We start from the raw sequence: 24,777 nt of genomic DNA, 5'->3' as shown, positions 1-24,777 counted from the left end.
CCCAGGACCTTCTTCCCCCAACAGAGGTCCCAAAGCGAAAAGCAGACCTATTTGGAAGTAAGGAGGGTAAAGTAAAACCGAACCCAGACCCACAGCGCCGGCAGCCCCGGGCCTAGATCTCCAGGGAGCAGCCTGGGCTCCCGTAGCGTGGAGGGGAAAGCGGGCTGGCCAGAGGGGGAGCGGAGGCCGTCGAGGGAGAGCCCAGATCCGAGGTTTGCCCCTCACACGCCGCCGGAGGCGAGCGGTAGCGCCCGTTCTGCAGTGCCAGGGCACAGGGACCTGTCCTGCTTGTGTATGTATGACGGCAAAGAGCCAGCAGCAAAGACGGACTGTTAGACCTCCTTACACCGCTCCTACCCCCCTCCAAGAGTTAGAGGTGTTCTCTGCCTTGTTGCTTAAGCTGTCGCACTTGACAGTTGCACTTCACTTTCCAAGCCCTGCTCGCAAGTCCCAGGCTCGTGTCTCCCTCTGCCTGCCAGGCGCACCTTCTTGCTGAGGTGTTCAAAACCTTGAACGCGGTGTGCCAGCCCGCCCCCCACCTCCACACGCACTAGCCTTGTTCGCAGCTAGGGAGGAGGCAGGTCGCTCCATCTCCCTGTGGACTCCCTGCAAAGTCAGCGGCAAAGCGACGTTTATCTCTGCTTGCTTTCTTGTGCCCGGAAAAGGCTGTTAACACTGCTTTGCAGACTCCACTGGGACGGGGACAGCGCAGTAGTCAAGGAGGCATTGCCTCACAAGTACCTTCTTTGGCGTCCATGTCATTGCTTAGTCTTTTGAGGTCTAACCTTGCTGTCTGCAAGCCTTGGGCCATTTAAAGAGGTGTGTTAAATACTAATCCATGAAAGGTCTAGTAGTTCCTGAGCAAACACTGATTTCTCTGCATGTGATTGGAACAACACAACGCAGTTTCCGATTGAGCAGACAGTAGCAGGATAGCTTTGACCTCTGCCACCATCTTTCCTGTTCAACATCACTTTAGAAGTGGTGGTTAGAGTTACAGGGCAGCTCTGTATTGGGACATCTTGAAAATGATATAGTCCAGAACTAAGTTTACCTGCATTAAGTATCACTTGTATCAAGTTCTGGGGATCCTTTGCTTAGGCTAGAGGGGCATTTTCCAGGAACAAGGGTCCTACACACCACCTATTCCCATTTCCACGACAGTGGGGACAGAGTGAGGATCACTGACTCCTTTCATTCATTTATTTTTCAGCAGACACTAAGCACCTGCCTCCCACTGGGCTCTGTGCTAAGTGCTAAGGGTTCAGAAATGAATGGCACCGAATTTCTACCCTCCAGGACCACTGGCTTATTGCAGGGAGGAAACACAGACCCACAGAATTATAATAAACCATGGGAACACAGGGGAGGGGTATTTAAACCCTACTGGGGTGATGATGGTCAGAGAGGGCCTCCTGGATAAGTTGAATGTCTGAATTCAGTTTGGAAAGCTGCCTAGACGATGAGTGAGATAGGGAAATAGGAACAAGACTCGGGAATCTTTTTAAAAATAGCAGCATGATGCTTTTCCTCTTGGGTGCTGTGCCAGGTGGGAGTGGTGGACATCAGGCCAGAGGAACAGGAAGGGACTGGGCCCTGAAGAGCCTTGGAGCTTGTAGCCGGTCTGGACTCCAGGAATCCAAGTCTAACTGCTTCCTGCAGAGGGACCTTCCTGTGCTCAGCTAAAATTGCTGGGATCCCCCAGGGTCCCCAGATTTTTTTTTTCTGGCTCAACTCTGAGTGTTACAAAATTCTATTAGGCAAAATTTCTTAGGCAACTCAATCTTGTATGTGTCAAAATTTAAGAGCTCATTAACAAGGGAAGTCGATAGGAAATAATGCCACTTCAAAGTGACTTGGGAGGGGCACAGATTTGCATACAGAACCTTTGAACTAGTATAGTCTAAACTTATTGTTTTCCCACATGTTCGTAGAAGTAGTTTTTATCCCCCTACTTAATCTGTGAAAAAAATGGGAGTTCAGCAACTGACAGGGGGAAATAAACATTAATCAGAGATAACAAGTAATGTATCTGAGAAGCAAACAATGAGTAAAGCATTTGTGGCTGTTCCGCAGGCATACCAGATAATACTAACAATGTATCAGGGACTATTAGTCAGACATAGTTAACAGCAAGCTTCATCCCTTAACAGTGTCAAGTTAGTTCAGAAAGTGACACTAAGGAGATCTCAAATAGAGGTCAATAAAAAGAGGCCTTTTCTCTTTTGGTTATCAGTAAATTTTTCAAGCATGTGAGTTTCTCACACAGCGTTCACCTTATTATTTGCGTCTTTGGACAAAATTTTTCTTTCTAAAAAATCAGAGAGTGTGGGTCTTTGGGAATCCCAGAGAGAGAGGTAGAATGCAAAGTGCAGGTGGGCAGAGGCTGTGTGTGTGTGAGGGTCTATGTGTGTGCATGTGTCTATGTGTGGGGATGTATAAGTGTGCGGATGTGGGCACACATCTGTGTGTGTACATGTGTGTATGTGTGTGCATGTGAGTGTGAGTGTTTTTGAGGTGGAAGTGAGATGGGGTTTTCATTGCAAAAGATGAACCTTTCAAAAGCCCTGTCTTGAAAGGTGTCAGCTTTCCTGCTGAGATGGGTAAAGCCCTTACTGGTCCATCTCCTTCAACTCTGTGTATCTTCCACCCCTGCCCTGCAGAACCAGCCAAACCCGGTGTCTCTGAGTCAGGAAAGAAAGCAACGTGCTTTAGGGCAAAGAGCATCTGACTAGGTGTCAGGGGATCTGGGTTCTAGTTCCAGCTCTGCTGCCAAATAGCTCTGTGCTTTCAGACAATTCACTTGGCATCTCTGCCTCCAGTTTTCTCATCTATAAAAATAAGCCAATATATACCTTACTTAACTCACAGGGTTGTTGCAGGGTCAGGCCAAATAAGATAAAGTATGTGAGTATGCTTTGGTAAAGTCTGGAATGCTATACAAATGCAAGATATAATCAAGACCATGATTGCACAGAGAGATTTTCCTTAGACTTACTGTATGCAGTTCCTAAAGAGTCCCTAAAAGCCCAGTTTTCAAAGTGTGATCCTTGGGCTAGTAGTAAATGCATTCATTACCTGGGAACTTACTGTAGTTGCAGAATTCGAGCGGTTCCCCCAGACCTACTGAATAAGAGTCTGCATTCTAGCAAGATTCCTGGGTGACTCATGGAAACATTAAGTACAGGTGGGCAGGTGCATAACTCAAACCACTGATTTAAAAAAATCTAAGTGTGCGCAAGGATTACCTATACCTAACTCCAGAGTTTCTTATTCAGAAAGTCTGGGTTGGGGCTCAGGGATCTACATTTTATATTTTATTTACTTATTTAGAGAGAGAGATTTCTAAGCAGGGTCCGCAATCATTGTGCAGCCCTTGGCAGGGCTCAATCTTGTACTGTGAAATCATGACCTGACCGAAATCAGGAGTGGCGCTTGACCGCTTAACCCACTGAGCTGCCCAGGTGCCCCTGGGACCTGCATTGTTAATAGACAGTTTGAAAATGCCACAGTAAGCCATCAAGATGTTGCTCTCCGGAGTGTAGTTATGACTCTTGATAGAGTCACAGAGAACTTTAGGTCTGCTACTACAACCCAAAGTTAAGTTCTCAAAGTCAAACCCATGTTTCCTGAAAAAAAATCATCCCCAGGTTTCAGTTCACTGTCATCAAGCAGTCACATAGCCAATTCATGAAAGTTTTGGGGTGGTGTTTGCTTTGACTTCTTGGGTTCTCAATTCAAAGTTAAGCAGCTATTTTTGGTTGCTTTCATTTCAGTCACCCTCATAGTAAATATTTTGTTCATGTGGGACATTAAGTGCATATCTATTTTATTTAGCATATCTCACATTTATTTGTATTTAAAAAATTTTTTAATGTTTATTTTTGAGAGAAGGAGAGAGAGAGAGAGAGACAGACAGAGACAGGGAGACAGGGCATCAGCAGGGGAGGGGCAGAAGGAGAGGGAGACACAGAATCTGAAGCAGACTCCAGGCTCTGAGCGGTCAGCACAGAGCCCAATGCAGGGTCTGAACTCACAGACCACAAGATTATGACCTGAGCTGAAATCAGACGCTTAACAGACTGAGCCACCCAGGTGCCTCTAGCACATCTCACATTTAAAAGGAAACTGGAAAGTTCACAGTAGATAAGAGCCTTCTTTTTGATTTGTTTTTACTTTATACTCCAAATACCATGGATTAAGAATTCTAAAAACCATACTAAGGTGTATTTGCAGGTTGGAAATGTGTGGCGTGCACACACACACACACACACACACACACACACACTTGCATGTACATGCCCAAATATACATAGGTGCCACGTACTCCATAACAGATCTGACCTCTCAAAGCCTCCTTCCCTCATTTACGTCTAAAATGGAGAGTTAGAAACATGAGTTTAAAACAAACATTACAATCAAGAAACTGCCTTATTTTGTGGAAAGAGAAGCACACGCAGAGATGTGAGGGGGTCACTACTTGTTTTCCTGAAGGACAGGCTCAGAGCCAGAATAAGCAGTTATTCTCCGTAGTCTAGAAGCTTGCTAACTTCCTTTATGTCCTCATCTTTATTGTCATACCATAATCCTACTCTAAGACTGTTTGCCCTGATACATACAAGTTATTTCTGTACTCAGCAGAAAATTTTTCTCTTTTTAACTTCTGATTTCTTTTTTTTTTTTTAAGTTTATTTATTTGCTTAGAGTGAGAGAGAGTAGGCACACGTGTGCAAGCAGGAAAGGGGAAGGGGGAGCAGGAGAGAGAGAATCCCAAGCAGGCTCCATGCTCAGCAAAGAGCCTGACGGGGCTTGATCTTGAGACTGTGAGGTCATGACCTGAGCCTAAATCAAGAGTTAGACACTTAGCAGACTGAGCCACCCAGGTGCCCCTCAACTTCTGACTTCTTAATTAGCCTAGGTTCGCTTTAGTTGGAATAGGGTGCTTACCATTAGTGTTTGGGGGTGGGAGAGGAGAGTGACAAAGGTAAAAAAATTGTCCCAGTCAGGATAATCTTAGCTTTGGAAAAGAGTAAACAAACACTCCTCTTTTGTGTTTTCAGGAGATGCATTTAGAAGACACCACCAGATTCTGTCCAAAGGAAGAAAGAGAAAGCGAACAGACCTCTTTCAGCGATCAAAACCCCAGGCAAGACCAGAAAGGGGGCTTTCGCAGCTCCTTCCGCAAGCTCTTTAAAAAGAAGTGAGTAGCCCTTAGACAAGACAGCGTCGTAACTCCTTTCCCTTTGGGCTGAGTCTTGAGGTGTTAACAGTAATAAGTTTCAAGTAGCCTGGTGTCGCACAACTGCTCCCAGCTCAGTGCCTGCAGCCAGTAGCTGTGACTCCTGCCCGGGCAAGATGTTTCTCGTAATCTCCTAGAGGAAAAGCAAACTCAGCCCTGTCCTCTGCCTCTTCTATCTTCTAGCTCCACTTCCTTGTTCCCAAAGTCATGTGTCTGAGAAGAGTAAGCAGAGGAGGTCCCCTGGGTAATGAGCTGGTGACAATGAGATCCCCTTGAGACTGGGAGGCGTGGGGTCCGCTGTTGGAGTTGGGTGTGATGGGAGATTCCGCCCGAATCCCCCCACCTGTGAAAGGTTTTCCAAGGGATCTCGGCACTTCTGACTGTAGGCGTCTGTAGTTATCCTGGATGCTAGTACATGTTTATTGGGACTTTGGTTAGTGTTTTCCCTAGCAGAAGTGATGGAAGGAATTCGGCGTAGGCCCTAGTTAAAAAATCACTTCAGTGGAGTTTCCATACTCCAGAGGAGGCAAAAACAAGACATTTCCCTTCTGTGGTCCTTCCACGATTCTAAGTCCTTGTTGTATGAAATCACCTACCAGGCATTTTTGCCAGCACTTACCACCACTGTCTTACAGACTGGGAGGTGGTGGCCAGTCCCCAGCATGAGCTGTGAGGAAGAGAGATCTGAGCATTTAGCCTTTGACCTTAGAGGGATTCTCTGGTCCAGCCATCGTCTGCCTGAGGGACTCCGGTCTCTATCTCCACGGGGTCTCGGGCCACCCCCCTCCCTTAGGGAGATTTTACCTTTACTTAGTTTCTCTCGGTACAGGTGGTTCTTGCAGTTAGTTTTAAACAGTTAGTGGATGGGAAAGTATATTGCTGCCTTTGGAGAGTTGCTGATAAATGAGGAAGTACAGGGAAATCCCTTTCTCCTTGAGGGTGGAAGTTATGGCTGATTTAGGCAGTGGTCTGGATGGAAGAGTTGAGGACAGGCCTGGAGTGAGGACTTGTTTTGATGGTTTGTCTAATTTTTCTTCAGTGGGGAGGGCGGTACTGAGATCAGTGGGTCTCTGGCTGAGGATCCCTGCCTCTTACTCCTGGAAGAATGGGAAAGAGGAAGAGAGCAACAGTCTTGCAGTTAGACACAGCTAATTTCTGCTGAGGGTCCCTGGTGCATGCCTGTTGCCAGCTCCGCCTTATGCCGAGGGGAGGAGTTAAGACTTGTATCCCTGTCTCTCGGTTCATAGGCTTAGATTTTTCTTGGCCCACTGCCTGTTTCTGTCATGTTTGGCCAGGGTGGAGAGACCTGGAAGGAGACAGCCCTCCATCCTGACCTTGGGATTTAGGCCCCTAAATCCTTATAAGGACTCCTAAAACAGGCACTGCTTGAGCCTTTTTTTTTTTTAAACCACAGTATTCCCCAAACAACCAGCCACTTTTTGCCACTGCCATTTAGAATGAGTGGGTACTGTCTGTTGGAAAGCAATGAGCCATGGATTCGCCAGGGGTTCCTCTGCAAACTTCCATTTTTCAGAGAGAGGTTAGAAAATGCTCTGCCAGTACTTGCGGCAGAGGGAGCAGACTTGTCCTCCGTGTATCCCAGGGGCCGAGCTAGGAGAACTGGGGGACAGGTGCCTGGATCTGGAGCTGGCTGTCTCGTGAGGGTGCGGGTTCTCCTGAGTAGAAGGTAGATGGCCCTCCTCAGGGATGCTAACGGAAGGGATTCCGACACCAGTGGGAGATTGCCCAAGATTCGCCCCTGAGTCCTTCCTAGTGCTGAGATTTGCTTTGTTGGCTTTGTTTTAGATCAATCTGAGTAATCACACCTTTTTAACACCTGGAACAAGAAATTAATATGGCGTTGGGACCTATAATTTTAAAGACTCACCATGTGGAAGACCTGATTTATCTTCCTGTAGCCCCCCACCTCCCTTTGCACAATGCTGAGGACTAGCTGTGGACTCTCCAAATTCATGTTGGTCAATTGCTTTCTGTCTTCTTGTATTTTTGGGGGATCCTTCTTAGAGGGTTAAGCGGATCCCATTAGTCTTCTCATCCTTCCTCATAGATAGTCTCTCCTGCATCAGTCACAATGCTGCCACCAACCTTGCTGCTGCCTTTGTACTTACAATCCGAAATGTCACCTGAATGGAAGTAAAAGGGGGCACCACACAGATGGCTCTTCCCTCCGGCAGGCTTTCCTGGCTTTGAGCATCTGGGGTAGGACTGTGAGCACCACCAGGTGATACTTGCTTATCGCCTGTGTCCCCGGTGCCCCACTGGGCACTTTGGGACTCTGCACAGGATAGAGAAGCAGCTTGAGTACCTTCTCCTGAGTGTCCTCCAGGAAGAACTGTGGGGAAGCTTGCTCCGTTATGCTAAGGTGGAGAGGAAGGGCAAGAAGGTCCCGGTGTAGCACAGAAATTCAGACGAGAACACACCATTCTTCTCAGGAGTTAAGCATTCCTTCTTGTATGCACATACTGTGTGAGACGCTTGTGTAGGAGTCGCCAATGACACAGTCCCAGCTGCTATAGAGGAGCTTGCACTCTGGAGTCAGGCGTGTGGACAGGTCCAGGGAGGAACCAGAAAGAGACATTTAGCTCATTCTCCTCCCATGTGTTGGGAGGTCAGGCTCGCAGCAAGCCCTGGGACTGTGAGAAGTGGTTAATCCTGGGTCCTTGGAACCAGGCCAGAACCTGGCCTCAGAGGTCCAGACTGGACTGGTGCCCAAAAAGCCGCCCGTGTCACGTCTGGGGCTCGCTGCCTGCCTCCCCCACAGCCCTTTGGAGGCTCATTCCTGTCTACACTGACACACTTTTTGTATCCATAGGGGCTTGTTTGGCTGGTGGCCCCACACACCCAGAATGCTGCTTCGGGATGAAGCTAGGCATGGAGCCAGATGCAACAGAAAGCCTGAGAAAGGGTTCTCTTCCCTCTGAGGCTGGGAGGGCCGAATGAATGCTCACAGCCACAAGGATTCAGAAGGGAGAGTCAAGTTGACATCATTAAAAAAAATCTTGAAAAATGCCCAAGATATTTGGGGGAAAGAATGATGCTCTGATTGTTTCTATCTCAGGCACATTTGTCCTGGGTAGATACCAGGTCACATGTCCCTGAAAGCTGCCCATAATTGATCAGCATAAAGACTACACAGCTAAAGCTTGAAAATGTTAAGTGACTCTAAAATTTTTAAATGAAGATCCTTAGAAGCCAGGAACAGACCTAATGTGATAGGCTGATACTGCACTGAATCCTTATTTCCCTGCCTTTGATCAGGGAGGAAGGCAAACTGTCCCATTCTAGAAGGCTGTTCACGGGGGCTGGCAAAGACTTCTCTCTAGACTATTCTGAAGTGGAAGTAAATGCTACTTTATATATAAATCTTTCACTTACTTTAATAGGTATTCTTGGTTGGGGGTGTGGCATGGAGGAAGCGGATTATATAAAACAGTTTAGGGGTAGGGAGTGTAGGTGCTCTTTTTAGCTTCAAATTTGGGACAGTAGAAGAAAAAGAATATGGCTTCCAAGTGATTAATTATCCTTCCTTACCCATTCTCTTCCTCTTTAACACTTTATAACTTACATACCTTAGAGTGTCTCCTTCCTAGTCATCACCTTCCCTACACCAATCCCATCAAAATCTATTAGTCACACACACACACACAGATTACTTCTACAGTGTCCCATTTAACTGAATGTCAGTGAATCCTCTTGGTGTCCTATCAGTTGATTTTGTATATGCCCAGCCTGGGTGGTGGAACACGCCATGTCCTAGAAAGCAGGACTACTAAAGAATTAATTGATAATTTTACCCTCACCACCTTCTTTACCTCCTCAAAGCCTATCTCAAGTCCTTCTCCTATTCTTACCTACTGTGAAGTTCTCTCTGATTTCCCATTTCATTTCCCTACATAACTTCAAAATTGAAGGAGGTGATTAAAGGCATAACATTTTAGATACTTAAAACCTCATTACAAATTTTTCTTAATAGGTCATTTGAAGTCAATCACTAAGTTAAGTACTAGGTTCTGTCCAGCACAAAAGAAGTACAAGAAATAGTTGTAGCCCATTAGGAGCTTATAGTTCAAACGTAAGGGTAACCTAGCTGAAGGTTTAGTACCTAGAGCACAGTAAACACTCACCAGACATGTAGTAAACGAATGCTCATTTTGTTACCCTGTTGATCACGGGGCTGACTGGTTTGGCCGACAGGACGGTGTTCCTTTGCTCCTTTCCTTTTCCATGTGCTCCTGAAGCTTTCACGGCGAACAGTCTTTCCAATCAGAAAACCAGCCCTTCTTAGGTCAGAGGGTTCCAAGGCACTGGATTCTACCCCCCCGCTCCTGTTCCCAGCTCCAGACAAACTTTCAAGGCTTATTTACAGCAAATCTATACTTGTATAATGTACCCAGCGTGTTATTTCCTTTGTCTCTGTGGACTGAGTGGAAGGGAACTTAGCTACAGGTTGTTCTCTTCCATCCAACACTTGGATGGCTCCATGTCTGAATGTCCTGGCAGCCAGTGTCCCCTCATCCAGCATGTGTGTGCCTGCCTGTCCCTCTAGTGTCTGCTCAGATCTGCCCTGCGTTCAACCAGAACAGCCCCAGGAGCTCAAAAGCCATTTCTCGTTTATAGATAAAGGGAATAAAAGTAAATACCCTGGCCCCTCTCCTAGATTTTGTAGGTTATTGCCCAGTAATTTAGGAATACATTATGTCAAAGCCTCATAGCCATACATTTGGAAGAGTCCAAGTGGCCACACACCATCTAAGCATGTAAAGAGATCAGCTAAAATGATCTTTACAAGGATAAAAACAAGCTTATAGTTCTGGCTACAGTAGAATGGTGGACTTTGAAAAGGGTTAGCAAGTTAGCCATTAGTTAATTCATAGCTGATATCGAGAAATGCACACACCTAGAGACATAGAGAAGGCGGTTTGTTAGCAGAGTGGTTAAAAAAAGAAAATACTGAGCTGAGTTTGTGGACTTTGAAAACTAGACAGGGCGATTTTGGCATTTGTTTCAGAAATGGGAACGCAACTGGTGAAGATTTCTGTGGTCCTTGGGGCTGGTGGTGACATCAAAGCTTTCCCATTGCCAGGTAAACACTGAACAGTTGCATGTTGGAAGCATCGAAGTGTGACATGCTGGGTTTTGGAGAGACCAGATGTAGCTAAGAGGGGAAATGTGAGGTCAAGATTTTGACTAATGACTTTCTGATGAGAAACTGTCATGTCGGGGAACATTCAGAGGAAACACCAGCCGGATTCAAATCTTGCTTCCTACCTCCCACCCCTGAAACGAGGCGTTCCTAGCCTTCTGGATAAAGAATGATATGGGGAAGGAATAAAATGGTCAAAAGATATATGTTCCTAACATTTTGGGCACAACTGTACTAATCAGGGATGATTTGAACTGGAAATAGGTGGGAGTTCTGAGTCCAGAGAAGGTGTGGAGTTTTGGGGGCAGGCATGTGGAGGCTGTTTCCAGGGGGCTTCTGAAAAGGAAAAGGACTTTCACCCCAGCCAGATGTAATTTTATCTGATGAGTACCCAGATGGACTGGTGTTGAGAGAATAAATAGTTTTCCCTCCATGCCCTGGGATGTAGTGGGATGGTGCTTCTTCCTGACCGGAAGTGGGCAGCTCTGGCTTCATCTGTGATGCCAGGTATGAGGGCGAAGAGTAAAAAAAAAATCCAGTCAGTCATCAGATTTCTAGACATCAGGATTTTAGTCTTTGTGTGGATCCAACTGCTTTCTTTGAATAATGTAAATGGATGTTTGAATTCTGCCCAATTAATTCGTAACTGACAGAGTCATAATGAACTTATCTAATAACAATAGTGAGGACTTGTAGCATACCTATGATAGTGAAAGAACTTATCTTTCTTTTGTGGATAGTGGAAGCATGCCTGATTCTGCCTCAGCATATGGAGAACTTGTTCAGTTGTATAGGAGCTTTGGACAAAGAACTTCATGTCTAACGTCACTTCCATACATCCTGCAAGAGGTCTTTTGATACCGGTTCTCAGTCAGTGGGCTAGTTTTACCCATTCTAGCTCTGAGGTTAAGTTAGCCAAAGGGCCCCAGACTAGCCTTTCAGAGGTTATTTCCAGAAAGCCTCCTCCCTCCAGGGACTTCTGACCTGAACAAACTGGAGAAGGTGCAGAGCTGGGATGGAGTACCCAACTGGCTTAACCAAGATAAAGGAAGAATGCACCTCGACTGGGGACTCTATTGGACTGATTTGGGTTGTGACTATTAATTGGGCTTGGTCTCCTTTGTGGTGGTTGAGATTATAGAATCTCCTCAATCTGACTACTGTACTAATTTCTGCATCTACCAAATGTAGCATATGTGTGTGGTTGGCTTCAATAAATCTTTCATTTAAAAATGAAAACAAGCAACAGTAAGAGTTTGTAATGTAATGCCCAAATTGAATGATGGCCCTTGTTAGATAACCTTGGTTGAGAACAATGAATTCCATCCATTTTAATTTAAGGGCCTTGGTAATATGTGGAGTAGTTACTTCACTGAATCAAAAATAGGATTTCCTAAATTTTTCTGAGCCTTTATTTCCCTCTTACAGTGTTTTCACACAGTATCTTACACTGACCTACACAGTTGTCACAATTGTCTCCATAAAGCATTGGAAAGAAATTCTCTTTATATTCTTTGCAAATTTTAGTTACACCTGTCCTGAGTCATGAAATTCAGGGGAAGTTAAAATTATTCCAGATCTAAGAGGCAACTGTTTTACAAATGCGAAACAATTTGGATAGATAAAATATCTGAAAACAATTAAAACCAAATCAACCTGTACTTTATCTGTGTGCTGAGATTTTAGGTCCAGTGGATCAGAATACAGGGAAAAAACTAATGAGAATCCCTCAATGGATCCTTCACCCACCAAACAAGATTTCTTCAGAAACCGACTTGCTCTTGCAAATGACCTTGACCAAGGAACAGCTGTGTAAAACATACTTAAAGTTGTATTGTCAAGTGGTAAGATGAGGGTAAAAAGCTTGTATATATCTGTGTAGGAATATATATATATACATATATATACTGATGTATAAGTCCCTGAGGAAAACGAATATAAATACTTACATATGAAACTAAATCAACATACAAGACATTGAAGAGATGAAGATTAGTTTGTGGTTGAGAGCTGGCTTTTTGAACTTCAGCACTTGGGAAAAGGGAAATGAAGACTTTTCACAGCATTATAGAAACAATAAATTTGGAGGAAAATAAATGTTTGTAAGAACAAAAACTTCCAACTCGAAGTCATTCCCCCCAGTATAAAATTGAGCGTGTACCATGGATGTGAACTCTGTGCTTCCTGGGCATTTACCTTATTAATTCATCCCAGTGCTCCTAGGCTAATGCGCCATGTTAGGGGCCAGTTCTGTCTTGCCATATGTCTTCCAAAAACCCCGAAGCAATATCTAACATCCCTGAAGGCAAAGGATCAGTTAAGAGTTGTATTTTACATGTTGCCAATCTGAGTTGTCGAGAATTTGTGCTTAAACCATGATATGGAAGGTTCAAAGCTTATAGACACACTGATCTCTAAACAGGAGGAGAACCAGAAGAGTAGGACTTCTCTCTCTGTGGTAACGAGAAAGGGTGCAGGGAACAGTGATCTCTCTCGAGACTGGGAGGCCAAAGAAACATTTTCCCTTGTGTGGGTTGTGCTGCAGATGAGAATAGTCCGGAGTCTATGTGTCGTTGAGTTCTCAGGATCCAGAGAGCCCTTAGTGATCCTGAGTGTCACACACACTCATGAACAGACGGGTTTGGGGGAGAAACACTTACTAAGCTATATCCTCTTTTTAAAGACTTTCTGCAGTCTGGAAAGAAGGTGGCAACCACATCCGTGCTTTAATGGCTCATGCACAGCAGTTGCTACAAAACACCGGGTCAGAATGGAAGCTTAGGGCTGGTGAGACCGTGTTCTGTTTTCCAGAAGTAAGCTGCAAAACAAACCTCCCAAAAAACAAAACAAAACAAAACAAAACAAAACAAAAAAACCCCAGAGTCCTTAATAGCTCAGCCAGAGGAATCATTGCAATGAGGCTTGCCTGGCTACAGAGTAATGCAATGTGCTGTTTCCCCATGGATATGTCCGGGATGGTCTGCAGCCTTGACCTGCCCCTAACACAAGAATAATAGAAAAATGTTAGGTTTAAACAAGTTGTCTCTCTTCCCAGGCAGTCATCTGTAATGAATTAGAGGCATTTGGTTACCGTCCATTCAGAATATTGGCACTCAAACCAACTTCTGTAGAAACTCTTCCTCTAGGAATGCGCTGCTTGATAAAATTGGGGAAGTTTTGCTTGTGTTACACCTTTTCTACAAGTCTGATGGTTAATTAGGAACTCATCAGCCTTTAAACAGTAGGTGGTCTGGAATGCCTACAGGATTGCTGTCAAGTTTTGGGAGTTTCCAGTATTTAAGTTTAAGCCAAGCTTTTCTTTTCCTGAAATTAATGAACTCCTTTGAAGTTCAAACTCTCTCTATTTAGTAGGCCAAAGAAGGTTTGGGGGCAGTGTCTGAAAGCACAATGCAGAACTGACTGGATATGGAAAGTGATGGTCTTTTAAGTAAAATGTAAAAACAATAAACTTTCTTTCCTCTTTGTAATGTATATCATAAAAATGACCAATTACTTGGGAAGGTCTCAAAAACATCACACACCTCCCAGATTTTCATTTTGATAACATCCTTCGAAAAAATCTTGATATTACGTTTGTAGCATGACTCAGTTTTGTTATACTTTATGAAACTAGTGTGTAAAACAGGTAATAATTAGTGCTGCCTTACTCCCAGGGTCTCCTTCACCTTGTATCTGGATTTTTCCAGTAGCTTTCTAGCCCCCATCAGTCCTGTACACCTCTAACGCATTCATATTCCCAAAAGCTGCTTTGTGTGAACCTCTCTGAATGTTCTTATTTGTCTATAAATTCCAAACTCCTTGACTTGACATTCAAGGCTGGCTGTCTGTCCAGCATGGGGTCAAGTCTTCTCTTTGGCTGCTGTCTCCAACCTTGCTGGTCTGCTGGACTCCCGGCCCTCAGCCAAGCTGGGCTTCTTCTGCCCACTGGTGAGCCGTGGCCCCTTGCATTGTGTCCCCCCTGCCAGTCTCCCAGTATAAGTCCCTCGTCTTTCTGTGGTCTCTGGTACCGTAACTTGTCTATCTTCTGATGTATTTGTCTTGTCTTCCCAACAAGAATGTTGAGTCCCCTTGAGGGCAGGAACTATGAAATATCTTTTAAAATTCCTTCTCACCTCTAGAACAGTACACATTCAGCTGCAGAGAATAATCTCTGCTCATCATTTGACAAAGAACTTCAGGGTTGTCCCTTTACCTTCCTACCTTTCTTTCTTTTTATTTTTTTCAAAGAAAAATATCAATCACAAATGAAATAAAACACAGTTGTCTTCTGGAGCAGTAAAAGACACCAGTGTCCTTTTCACAGCATTTAGTATTCGTGGACATCTTTCCACTGGAAAAAAAAAAAGGAAGGAAGGAAGGAAGGAAGAAAAAGAAAGTAAAAAGAAAGAAAAAAGAAAGAAAGTTGGCTACTCTTTTCTGTGTTGTCCTGGCTCACTTCATAATCTTCCTACATAGTACTGTAAGTTGACAGCAGAGATAGGATCTTTAATGATGTTTCTTAATGACATATAATGTAATGTTGCATTAAAGATGAAGTCAGGGTGGGAAAGAAAGAAGTGTGCAGTTCCTCCATCTGTGAGCTCCGGTCCCATGGAGAAGTACAGCTCACATAAGAGACCACAACTGTCTTCTGGAAGTGTCCGGCTCCCTAAGCAGAAAGAAGTACCTCACCAAAAGGTGAGACGGGTATTTCTGCACAGGCTGGGAGGGCCAGCAGGGCCCTTCTGTAGCCGGTGTGGTCTGTGTACAAGCCCAAGCAAGGACTCGCTCTGCTTTACTGACTCTAAGGTTGGGAGCTTGGGGAGCCAGGAGTGTGTGCGCCAGTGCTCCAAGGCTCTCTCTTTCACCCTGTGACAAATAGTTGAAACCCATCTGGGACTTGCCATTAGAAGGTTGCTCGCTCGCTCAGGGAAAACCATTTGAATAGTACTTTCTGTAGCACCTCATGTCTCATTTACTTACCTTCTTCAAGTCTTTACTAACACATTATTTTCTCTGGGGGGGAACTTGTAAAAATTCAGATTCCTGGGGACTAGTTCAGTGCCACTTCATTAGAATAAATTTGGGAGTGGGGCCCAGGTATCTGCATTTTAAATGCACACAGGTGATTCTTTGGCTCACTGAAATTGTATAGCCCTTACCTCTTAGACCAATGAAGTGGATGCTCTAGTATGTAATCAGCACTCAGGTTCTATGCATAGATGGAAGTTCAGGACAGAATAGAGAATTGATTATACTTACCTTGAGATACAGAAAGCTGGTAGAGTAGAGTGAATCTTTCTGAAATTTTCTTAAATTCATCTGTGACCTTTCCTATCACATACAGTAAAATTTTGATTAAAATGTACATATATAGAGGATTAGTATTCTTTATAATAAATTGGTAAAATTGATTGTATGTTCCAGATAATCACATGTACTTAGAAAAATGATAAAATGAATGTCTTATGTTAAGTTGTATATAAAATTAGATAACAGTTTTCAGACTAAACTTTCTCTTGAAATATCGCCATTAATAATTTTCTTCCTGAGCTTAAAACAGTAATGCTTTTGGGACACTTTGGATTCTCATATCCTGAAAGTTGGTTTAACTTAAAGATGTGAGTGTAGTGTTCTCAGCATCCGGGCATCTTGGTGTTTATGGAATAGAGGCCAGTGAGTCTCATGTAGTGGGAAGAGGGTGAGGGAAAAAGAAGAGGAGATCCACGTTTTCAAAAACAGAAATGAGTTTAATAAAGAAGCTTGAGAAAATTGATGGAAACCTATATACTTTAAGGGGAAAAATAGAAATTGATGTGTGCCACTAGACCTTAGTTTTAAACATATGTTTAGGATTATAGGATATGATTTAGTCAGTGCTGAAGATGTTGTTTTTGGAGGCTGTCAGACATGCACAAGAGTCAAGATTTTTCTACCCAAATAACTTGTTTTCAAAGAGCTTATGCGTGATCTTGGTAAATCATCTAAACTTATTTCTTATTTATAAAATAGATTTCCCCCCTCCTTCCCTCATTCCCTTCAGAGGTAGTAGTATTAAATGCTCTTGATTCTTAGCAGGAAAGCGGAGCGTGCTGTGTTCTCTCCACATGTGTGTAACGCTCTTCATCTGAAGACAGCAGGGTCTGCTGTAAAGGACTGTTGCTCAATACTGTGTTTCTCTCTAAGTGAGTTGTCTCCGTGTAGCACTAGGTCACATCCCCTGTCCTCGTTAGCATATTTTCCAGTGAGGGCAAACCCTTTAGCATACAGTCATGCTCTTATTTCTCCCAGCTGTTAAGCAAAAGTTATCTTGACTGTTCCAGTTATGCTGCGCATCTCTGCCTCCCTTTATAGTAAAACTTGGAGGAGGAAGCTGCTCCAATTCTCGCCTCTTATTAAGCTCCCTGGGCTCACACCTCTCCCCTGCACCGGTCATGTCCAGATCATCACTGACTTTCACCTTGCTAAATGAGTGCTTCACTCTCCCTATCAGATAGTATTTGACATGCTTATCACCTCTTCCTTCTGAAATAACTTACTAGGCTTCAAGGGCACAGCATCCTCCTGGCTCCTGTTCCTCCGTCCTGTTAGAGTGTCCAGGGCTCTCCTTAGATCTCTTTTTTGTCCAGTCTGTGCTTCTTTGATGGTCATATCCAGTTGGCTAGCTTTAAAATATGATCTCTATGGAAGTGACTCCCAGTTTTATATCCTTGGCCCAGACTCCCAGATTTCAGACTCACGTCTCCCACTGCCTCCCGGCACCCCTCAGATGTCTGACATACTTAACTGAATTTCTCGTGTCCTAGCCTCTGCTTCAGCTCTGCTGTTCCCACCTCAGCTAATGGTAACTTTGTCCTCCTAGTTGCTCAGGCAAAACACCTTAAAGTCATCCTTGACCATTCTATTTCTTAAACCCCACCTTCAGGCTCTCAGAAAACTGGCTGTCTTCCAAACCTATCCAGACTCTGACCAACTTCCCACCACCTCCACTGCTATCACCTTGACCAAGCTGCCTTCCACTGGGCTAGTTTTGTTTGTTTTGTTCATTGCTGTATCCCTGACATCAGAAGTGTACCTGGAACAGTAAATATTTTTCAATAGTCAGATGAGCCCTATCAAATATTTATAATACAGTCACTCAAAACCAATTTAAGTGATAGTAAACATCAAAGGAATCTGGATATTAAAGAATCAGGTTATGGGGACTTTAGGCTTAAATCTGTTTCTTAAAAGATACCTAAAAGCAGGCAGACTTTGAAAACATATCTCTTATAGTTTTAGTTACCTTAAGCACCTATTCTGTGAAAGGCATTGGGTTTTACACAGATCAACTTTAAACCTCACAGTAGTCCCCAGTAGATCTGTTAACTTCATGTGTTGATGATGAGGAACAGAGGCTCAGATTATTTAAGTAACTTCTCCAAAGTTATACATCTAGTAAGTAATGGAACCAGAATGTGAACACAGAGGCGTGGTTCTAAAGCAACTGCTTAATGTACTTCACCACAGTCATTCTTTTTTTGAGGAGTCATGAAGGGGAGAGAAACTAGCTTCTAAAAAAGGACTGTGTGGTGGGTTTTTTTTTTTTTTGCCTCTAATGAGAATCAAGAGTCTTAATTTGTGCATAAGATTTTAAAAATGTTTATTTTTGAGAGAGAGAGAGAGAGAGAGAGAGAGAGCGCGAGCACACATGCAAGCAGGGGAAGGGCAGGGAGAGGGAGACAGGAGGAGCTGAAGTGGGTTCTGTGCTGACAGCAGAGAGCCCAGTGTGGGGCTTGAACTCACGAACTGTGAGATCATGACTTGAGCTGAAGGTGGACACTCAACCGACTGAGCCACCCAGGTGCCCTGTGTAAGATGTTTTGGAATTCTACTCTGTCAGAGCTTTCCTTGCCTCTGGAAGTCATGTATGTCTTTAGCCCCATTGTGGGCTGTGCCCTAGAGACTTAAGTACCCTGAATCTATGATGAATTAACAATGACTAAAATAAGTAAGAACGCAGACCACCTGGTCAAAATTCAAAAGTGACATTTCAAGAGCAAATTCAGAACCAGGTTGACTAACATCAGCATTAATGTTATGACTAATATCAACATTAATGTTATTTTCCTAAGTGTTTCTTTAAAGCAGTGGGGGAACTGCAAATACATCTTAGTGGTTCCTAAAAGCAGCCCTCCAAATGCCAGGAGTCAGAGTTGAGCCAATTGTCTCAGTCACTAACGGCCACGTGACGTTGGCTAAATCCTCTCACTGCTCCAGGCCTCACCTGCCTCAAGTTTTAAATAAGGGTATTAGATCTCTAAGTATTATCATCACTTTTTAAAAAAAGTTTGTTTTGGGGGCGCCTGGGTAGCACAGTCTGTTGGGCTCTGACCTCAGCTCAGGTCATGATCTCATGGTTCGTGAGTTTGAGCCCCGTGTTGGGCTGTGTGCTGACAGCGCAGAGCCTAGAGCCTGGCTTTGGATTCTGTGTCTCCCTCTCTCTCTTCCCCTCCCCTGCTCACTTGCTCGTGTGTGTGCGCCCGCTCTCTCTCTTTCTCTCTCTCAAAAATAAACATTAAAATATTTTATTTTTAAGAGAGAGAGACAGAATCCCAAGCAGGCTCTGCACTGTCAGCACAGAGTCCAATGTGGGTCTCCAACCAACTCATGAACCATGAGATCATGACCTGAGCTGAAGTCAGAGGCTTAACTGAGCCACCAGGGGCCCCAAACCGTATTTTTTTTTTATGCCAAGCCTAGAAAGAGTTGCTAAATGCCAGGCTGCCACATTCCAACAGGGCTCAGTAAAACTTGCCTGTCAAGGAATTGTGAGATCTTAAAACTGATGGACTACAAATGCCTCCCTCAGCCCTTTGAAAAACTTCATCCAGGTGATACTGAAGGTCACTAATGTTCATCCCAAGGGCCTCCCACTCATTACAGTCAGAGGGATTGATACAGAAGGAAATACTGAACTTTTTATATAGAGCATGATACAGGAAAAAGTGTCTCCAAAGCATGACCATGATAAAGAACACACTTTGCATGTGCGAAGCACAAAGTGAGCATCATGACTGATACTGAAGAGTGCTTTTTAAAATACAAAAAGAATACACTTGTGGACTAGGTAAGGCATTTTTATTATTTTTCAGTTTATCTTAGTAATGCCAGAAAAATAACAGCCATTATTTTCACTTTAAATGCAAACCGAATACTGCTGCACGCAGAGTACAAAGATTACCTACGAACATGGTCAGGTACAAAGGCCATATTAGATGTATATAGACCGCACTTTGTTTTTACATCAACGTATGACCGACAGAGCAATTTTTTTGACAATTATTTTAGCAAATACCGTGCTACTAGACAAAGGCAAATACACACACATATATTCATATGTATATATATACATATATATATATACACGAACACGTTTCAACTAAAGTTATACATGTCACTTTGACAAAGGCTTCTTCTCTGGTGAGTTTCACCAGATATTTGCACCCCAAGGTCCCCTGCCCTGATCCCGCCCCCAAATGCTGACTTGATCTGAAGAAAAAAATTAGAGATGTTCTTAATTAAAGGCACATTTGGCAGCTACTGAAAGTGGCATGCATCTGGCACAGGTGCGCTCCCCTAAAGCCACACACGTGACTCCCTCTGCATCTTGTTTCTCTGAGTGGTAGTCCAATGTGATCCACCTTTAGCTAACTTGCTTTATAATTTTGCAGCAATTGGCTACTTAATGCACTATTTTCATTAAAGGCAAAAGGGAAATTTGCTCACAGTCGACAGAAAATGCACTTTACGGTGTCAAAAATGGAAAATAAGGCATGAAATTTACAAAACAAGTTACAAGTGCTTTTGTTTAGATTTATCATATAGACTTCATGCTTCTTAACTAGAGCTCAAAATATTTTGGCTCATGTATAAGGGATTATGATTTTAAGTTAGTAATGAGATGCTTCAAAAGAGAAATATTGAATAAATAAACTAAGTCATCACTTTCCCTTATAAGTAATTCTACTGCATAATTCTTTTGGCCAAACCAATTTTAACCTTGTGGTGTGTATTTTACCGGTAAAGATTCATGTGCAGCAGGACCTTCTCTTGTCCAACAGTCATATAACATAGGCTAAAAGAACAAGTGAACCTTCCCATAGCAGCAGAATACCAAGAGACACATGGTTAAATTTGTTTCTTTCTAAATCTGGAGGAAATAAAAGGTTTTCTCTGATATGTACAACACTAACAAATTGGGAACCTCTCCCTTCATTTCCATTATTTGTTTTGCTGAGCCACTTAAAACTGAATTTAAGCTATCTTTAAAGATGAAGGATGAGATACATGACTAAAGTAAGCTAAACTTGAGGATTAAGATCATGATCACAGATACCAAGTTTTGGTTTGTATACCTCTCAACTTATGAGAAAACTCATTAAGGAAGAATTTAGACCCATAACATAGCCTCCAACTGAAATAGTACCTGTTCACTAGACTGTTGTGTTGACTATAGTATCACTAGTGTGGCGGGCGCTTTCCTAAATTCAGATCCGTTAAAACATTCTTGAGGGGGTAGAGCGTAGTAACCTACTAAACACATACTATGATACTCAACAACCTTTAATTAAGAAAACTTTGAATGTTTGTATATTTCCTGATAATTTGTACTCTTGAAATGCATTAGAAGGGCTGGGAATAGTAAATAATCTGTCTTTCAATAAACTTAGAAACATATCTGTTCCTGTTTTTAGAAGTGCTCAGACGTGAAAAGCCTCCCTTTGTATTGTTCTTGGTTAATAGCCTGCTTAAGTAAATTCAACCTTGAAATATTTTTAGCGATCCAAAGATGAAACATCTAAGAACATTTCCATTTCTAAAAGAAATGTTCCGTGTTTTGGAATGTGGTTTAGGAAGAGTCATGCTGCATTGACTGTCTTGTAACGTCCTGAATTCAAAAGCAGAATTTTGTGGTGATGCATTTTTCTTCTCAGCCACTTCTTGTCCCTGAATAAGTATATTTTAGTTACTACAGAGAATAAATTTGTCAGCTAATTCATGTTTCATGTATGAAGAAGGCAAGGATACAGTTTTCTCACCTCCATTTAAGGGCATCCAATTGGAATTTTTCTAATCAGTTACCGCTGCAGGAAATATTTTTACCCAAATGTCAACTTCAGAATAAAAATATCCTCTATCCACAATGCTGATGCACAGTGAAGTGGTCTCCTAGAACCACTAGAGTAGAAGAATGGTTCCCTTTGGGAGAAGTATGATTAGAACTTCAAATCTAAGCTTTTGTTCTTTAGACGATCAGGCGGGTTGAAAAGCCTTACTGAGTGAAGGCTGTCACACTAGCCAGAGAGATAGTGAACGGGCTCCAGTGTGACCTCTCAGGTTCTCATATGGAGTGGGGTGGCGTAATTAAAAAAGAGAAGTGATCGGTAAGACATACAAAGGGAAATCCTAGGGAAAATGAGGCTGTTCTAATAAGAAGTCATGGAGGATTCTGGAATGTATATTATGATTAATTGTAGCAGCACTAGTAAGAAGGCTTAGATAAACACTTGTTGAATGAATGGTCTTATGGACACGTTGCATACAAGAGTGGATTCGAAACTAATTTTTTGGGAGACTTTTAAAAGACATTTTACAAAGAGAAAAATGGCTACCATAAGAGGAATGGTACAGATATTAAACAAAGATTCAACTCTAGCAAATAAATAAGAAAGGATATGTTAGGATGGATTGCTTAATGATGATGCAATCAACATTCTTGTCTTAAAGGACTATTTACTGTACTACTGTGATGTACATTTAATGCTCTAATAAATATCACATTATTTAAGTACTAGGTTTCCACCATGATGCAACACTTCTAAAAATGTCTCTAATGGCATGGTTAACAGAATTGCTGAAATGTTGCTTCATTATTCTGAGGACACATGCAGATACTGATGAACTGATGACTCTCTAATGATGGAATACTGCACATTTCACAGACATTAGGGTGGAGATTAATAAAACTTTTTCTCTTCAACAAGTTGCATGCATTTCAGTCACAGTATTTGTTAGACTCAGAAAATCAGTACATAGGCTTAATGACTAATCCATATTATGATATTAATGATGTAGGTAGATGTTCTATTATGAATAGTGTTGATAGAGCAAAGACCTCAAGCAAGGTAGAACGTTTAATATAAACTAACAAACTGTATACATGTTGCCTAGCAAATTAAAAAACTTACAAAGCTCTGCTTAAAAGATACCCATCCTATTCTAACCAAATTTTTTCCTACATGCCAAACTGCAACTTTTTATCATTCTTTAAGATGAATACATACAATCCAGAACTAGAAACCAAGGCGTACCACAATACGTGCTTTTATGCTTTTATGTTTGTGTGTGTGTGTGTGTGTGTGTGTTTCAACTGAAAAGAAATAAGAATCAACCATTTTCTCCATAGAATAATTTAATATATGCCAGCCAAACAAAGTATTTGTATTTTTATTCAATTAAATTAAAACAGACCTGCCAGGTTTATTATATAACATTCACTATATACACACGATTTCGGCAATGCAAGGTCCTTCTAGATCTGCGGATTACTCAGCTATCGGCAAAACATGAGTGGTGTCAGGGATGCCCAGCAATGCCCCTCCCCATACCGGTGACGGCATTTGCAGAGGACGCTGTGAGCCTGGCATGGGTCACCGGTAAACTTCTGTGGGGGCAGGGGCGGGGGATAACAATCTAGCACAGATTAACAGTCTCCTAAATGTAAATCGTATACTTGACGGTTACATTTTTTAAAAAGTTCTTCTGTCACGTTAATGACACAAAACTTCTCATTTGAAGGCATCACCACCATATTTTGTTTGTAGGGAGGGTGGGTGGAGGAATGCTCTTAAAATTAGTATAATTATTCCTAAAAAAAAAAAGAAAAGAAAAGAAAAAAAGTACCTCTTTGGTGAAGCCTCGGTACCCATTCAGTTCACGGTAATAACCTGTAAACGGGGCTGTGGCAGAGCGGGGGCCTGGACCCCCCAAGGTCAGGCCCCACCGCCGCCCCCCAGTCCTGTGAATGATTTTTAAGAAAACATTCTAAAGTAGGATGAGTGAACGCAAAGGAAAACAAAGGAGATATGAAGATCCCTGTTTAAGATTTCTTTTTAAAAAGTGCATATTTTGAATTACAAAAACTGTCGTCATGTGGGCCTGCTGGACACTAGACTGTTTTCCGTCCCTTTAATGATAAAGATCACTTCGCGAAAAGGGGACTCCTGCCTACTGGCCGGAAAAAGTCCCTTTACTTGATTTTCAGGTGCAATCAGTTATCCAATTCCTCTACATCAGTCTTTCCGTATCTAAATGAATACCATTTTCATTTTATAATTATGTCTAGGTTAAAATTCATTGTCTTATACTGCATCTTGAAGTAGAGTCGTTAGTGTTTGGAGTCGTCACTGTAACTCCTCAGTGCTGGCACATTCAGTGCATCCATTGCCAGCAATGGACTTGGGGCCAGGGGACGTCCAGCCTGGAGCGGAGACCCTCAGGAAGAGTGGGCATTCTCCAGCAGTGGCGGCCCGTCTCTGTGCATGGAGGGGTGTGTGTGCTCCCTTTTATACGTTTTTGGAGGGAGTTTGGGGATATGCTGAGAAGTGCTTTGTCGTGGAGGGACAGGCGGCCCGGTGATGGAAGGCAGGTCCACTTCTTGTGTCAGCGGAGGGGATGGCAGATGCCTTCTCGTGCCATGAGGAGAAGGGGTTTGAGGAGGCGGTGGTGTGAACGGGGAAGGGCTGTTTGGGAAGAAGGCATTGCCATGATCGCTTTTTTTGCCCAAAGGGGGAGGCTGGAGATGTAGTGGCGAGCTGGAGAAAACATCGGGTGTCCTCACAGGTTCTCGTGGCGGTAACAAGGGAGGGCTCTCGGGAGGGTCTGAGACAGAGGTCCGGTCCGACATGGAATACCGCGGCGAGTAGGCCTTTGATGTGGGCTGTCTAGGAGGAATCGCCGGGGGGCTGTCCAAATGCTTAGACATCATCTAACACAGATGAAAAAAAAAAAAAGAATAAAACACAAATTTATTAGTAATTTATATAGTACCATGCATCTATTAGGAATGAAGTTGGGGTTTTCAAACACACTGTTGGAAGACGCCAGGCATGGATCAGGGGCGTTTTGCCATGTGCTTTAAAGGGAGGGGGTGATGCCAATTCATTAAAAACAATTTTTTTTCCTACGTTTTTATTTTTCTCAAAATTTTGTTGTTTGCTGCTGTGTACCTATCAATCTAAGATACTTTATGATTTAGTGTAAGTTAATCTTATCATTTTAAACCTACTGTATTAACATCTTATGATACTCTGCAGAGTGTCCTCACCTGTCC

General features: G+C 43.0%; 2 protein-coding genes across 2 annotated transcripts in view; one reads left to right on the top strand and one right to left on the bottom strand.

Moving 5' to 3' along the window:
• The window catches only part of ARHGEF33 (Rho guanine nucleotide exchange factor 33), a 73,909-nt gene extending 61,798 nt beyond the window's left edge, over positions 1-12,111 (top strand). Inside the window, 4 exon segments of the mRNA XM_029937900.1 lie at positions 1-66; positions 5,061-5,200; positions 10,269-10,343; positions 12,083-12,111. The exon segment at positions 1-66 is cut by the window's left edge and continues 100 nt beyond it. Of these exon segments, the coding sequence (XP_029793760.1) occupies positions 1-66; positions 5,061-5,200; positions 10,269-10,320 (258 nt within the window). The 3' untranslated portion in view covers positions 10,321-10,343; positions 12,083-12,111.
• A 7,393-nt stretch (positions 12,112-19,504) lies between these two features.
• Positions 19,505-24,777, bottom strand: part of SOS1 (SOS Ras/Rac guanine nucleotide exchange factor 1) — an 80,047-nt gene continuing 74,774 nt past the window's right edge. The window contains exon 23 of the mRNA XM_029938552.1: positions 19,505-24,432. Within this exon, the coding sequence (XP_029794412.1) occupies positions 23,941-24,432 (492 nt within the window). The 3' untranslated portion in view covers positions 19,505-23,940. The remainder of the gene's footprint in view (positions 24,433-24,777) is intronic.

This window comes from Suricata suricatta, chromosome 4, assembly GCF_006229205.1.
Source record: "Suricata suricatta isolate VVHF042 chromosome 4, meerkat_22Aug2017_6uvM2_HiC, whole genome shotgun sequence".
Taxonomy (NCBI): Eukaryota; Metazoa; Chordata; class Mammalia; order Carnivora; family Herpestidae; genus Suricata; species Suricata suricatta.
The sequence above is the reverse complement of the archived record's forward strand: the minus strand, read 5'-3'. Positions and strand labels throughout refer to the sequence as shown.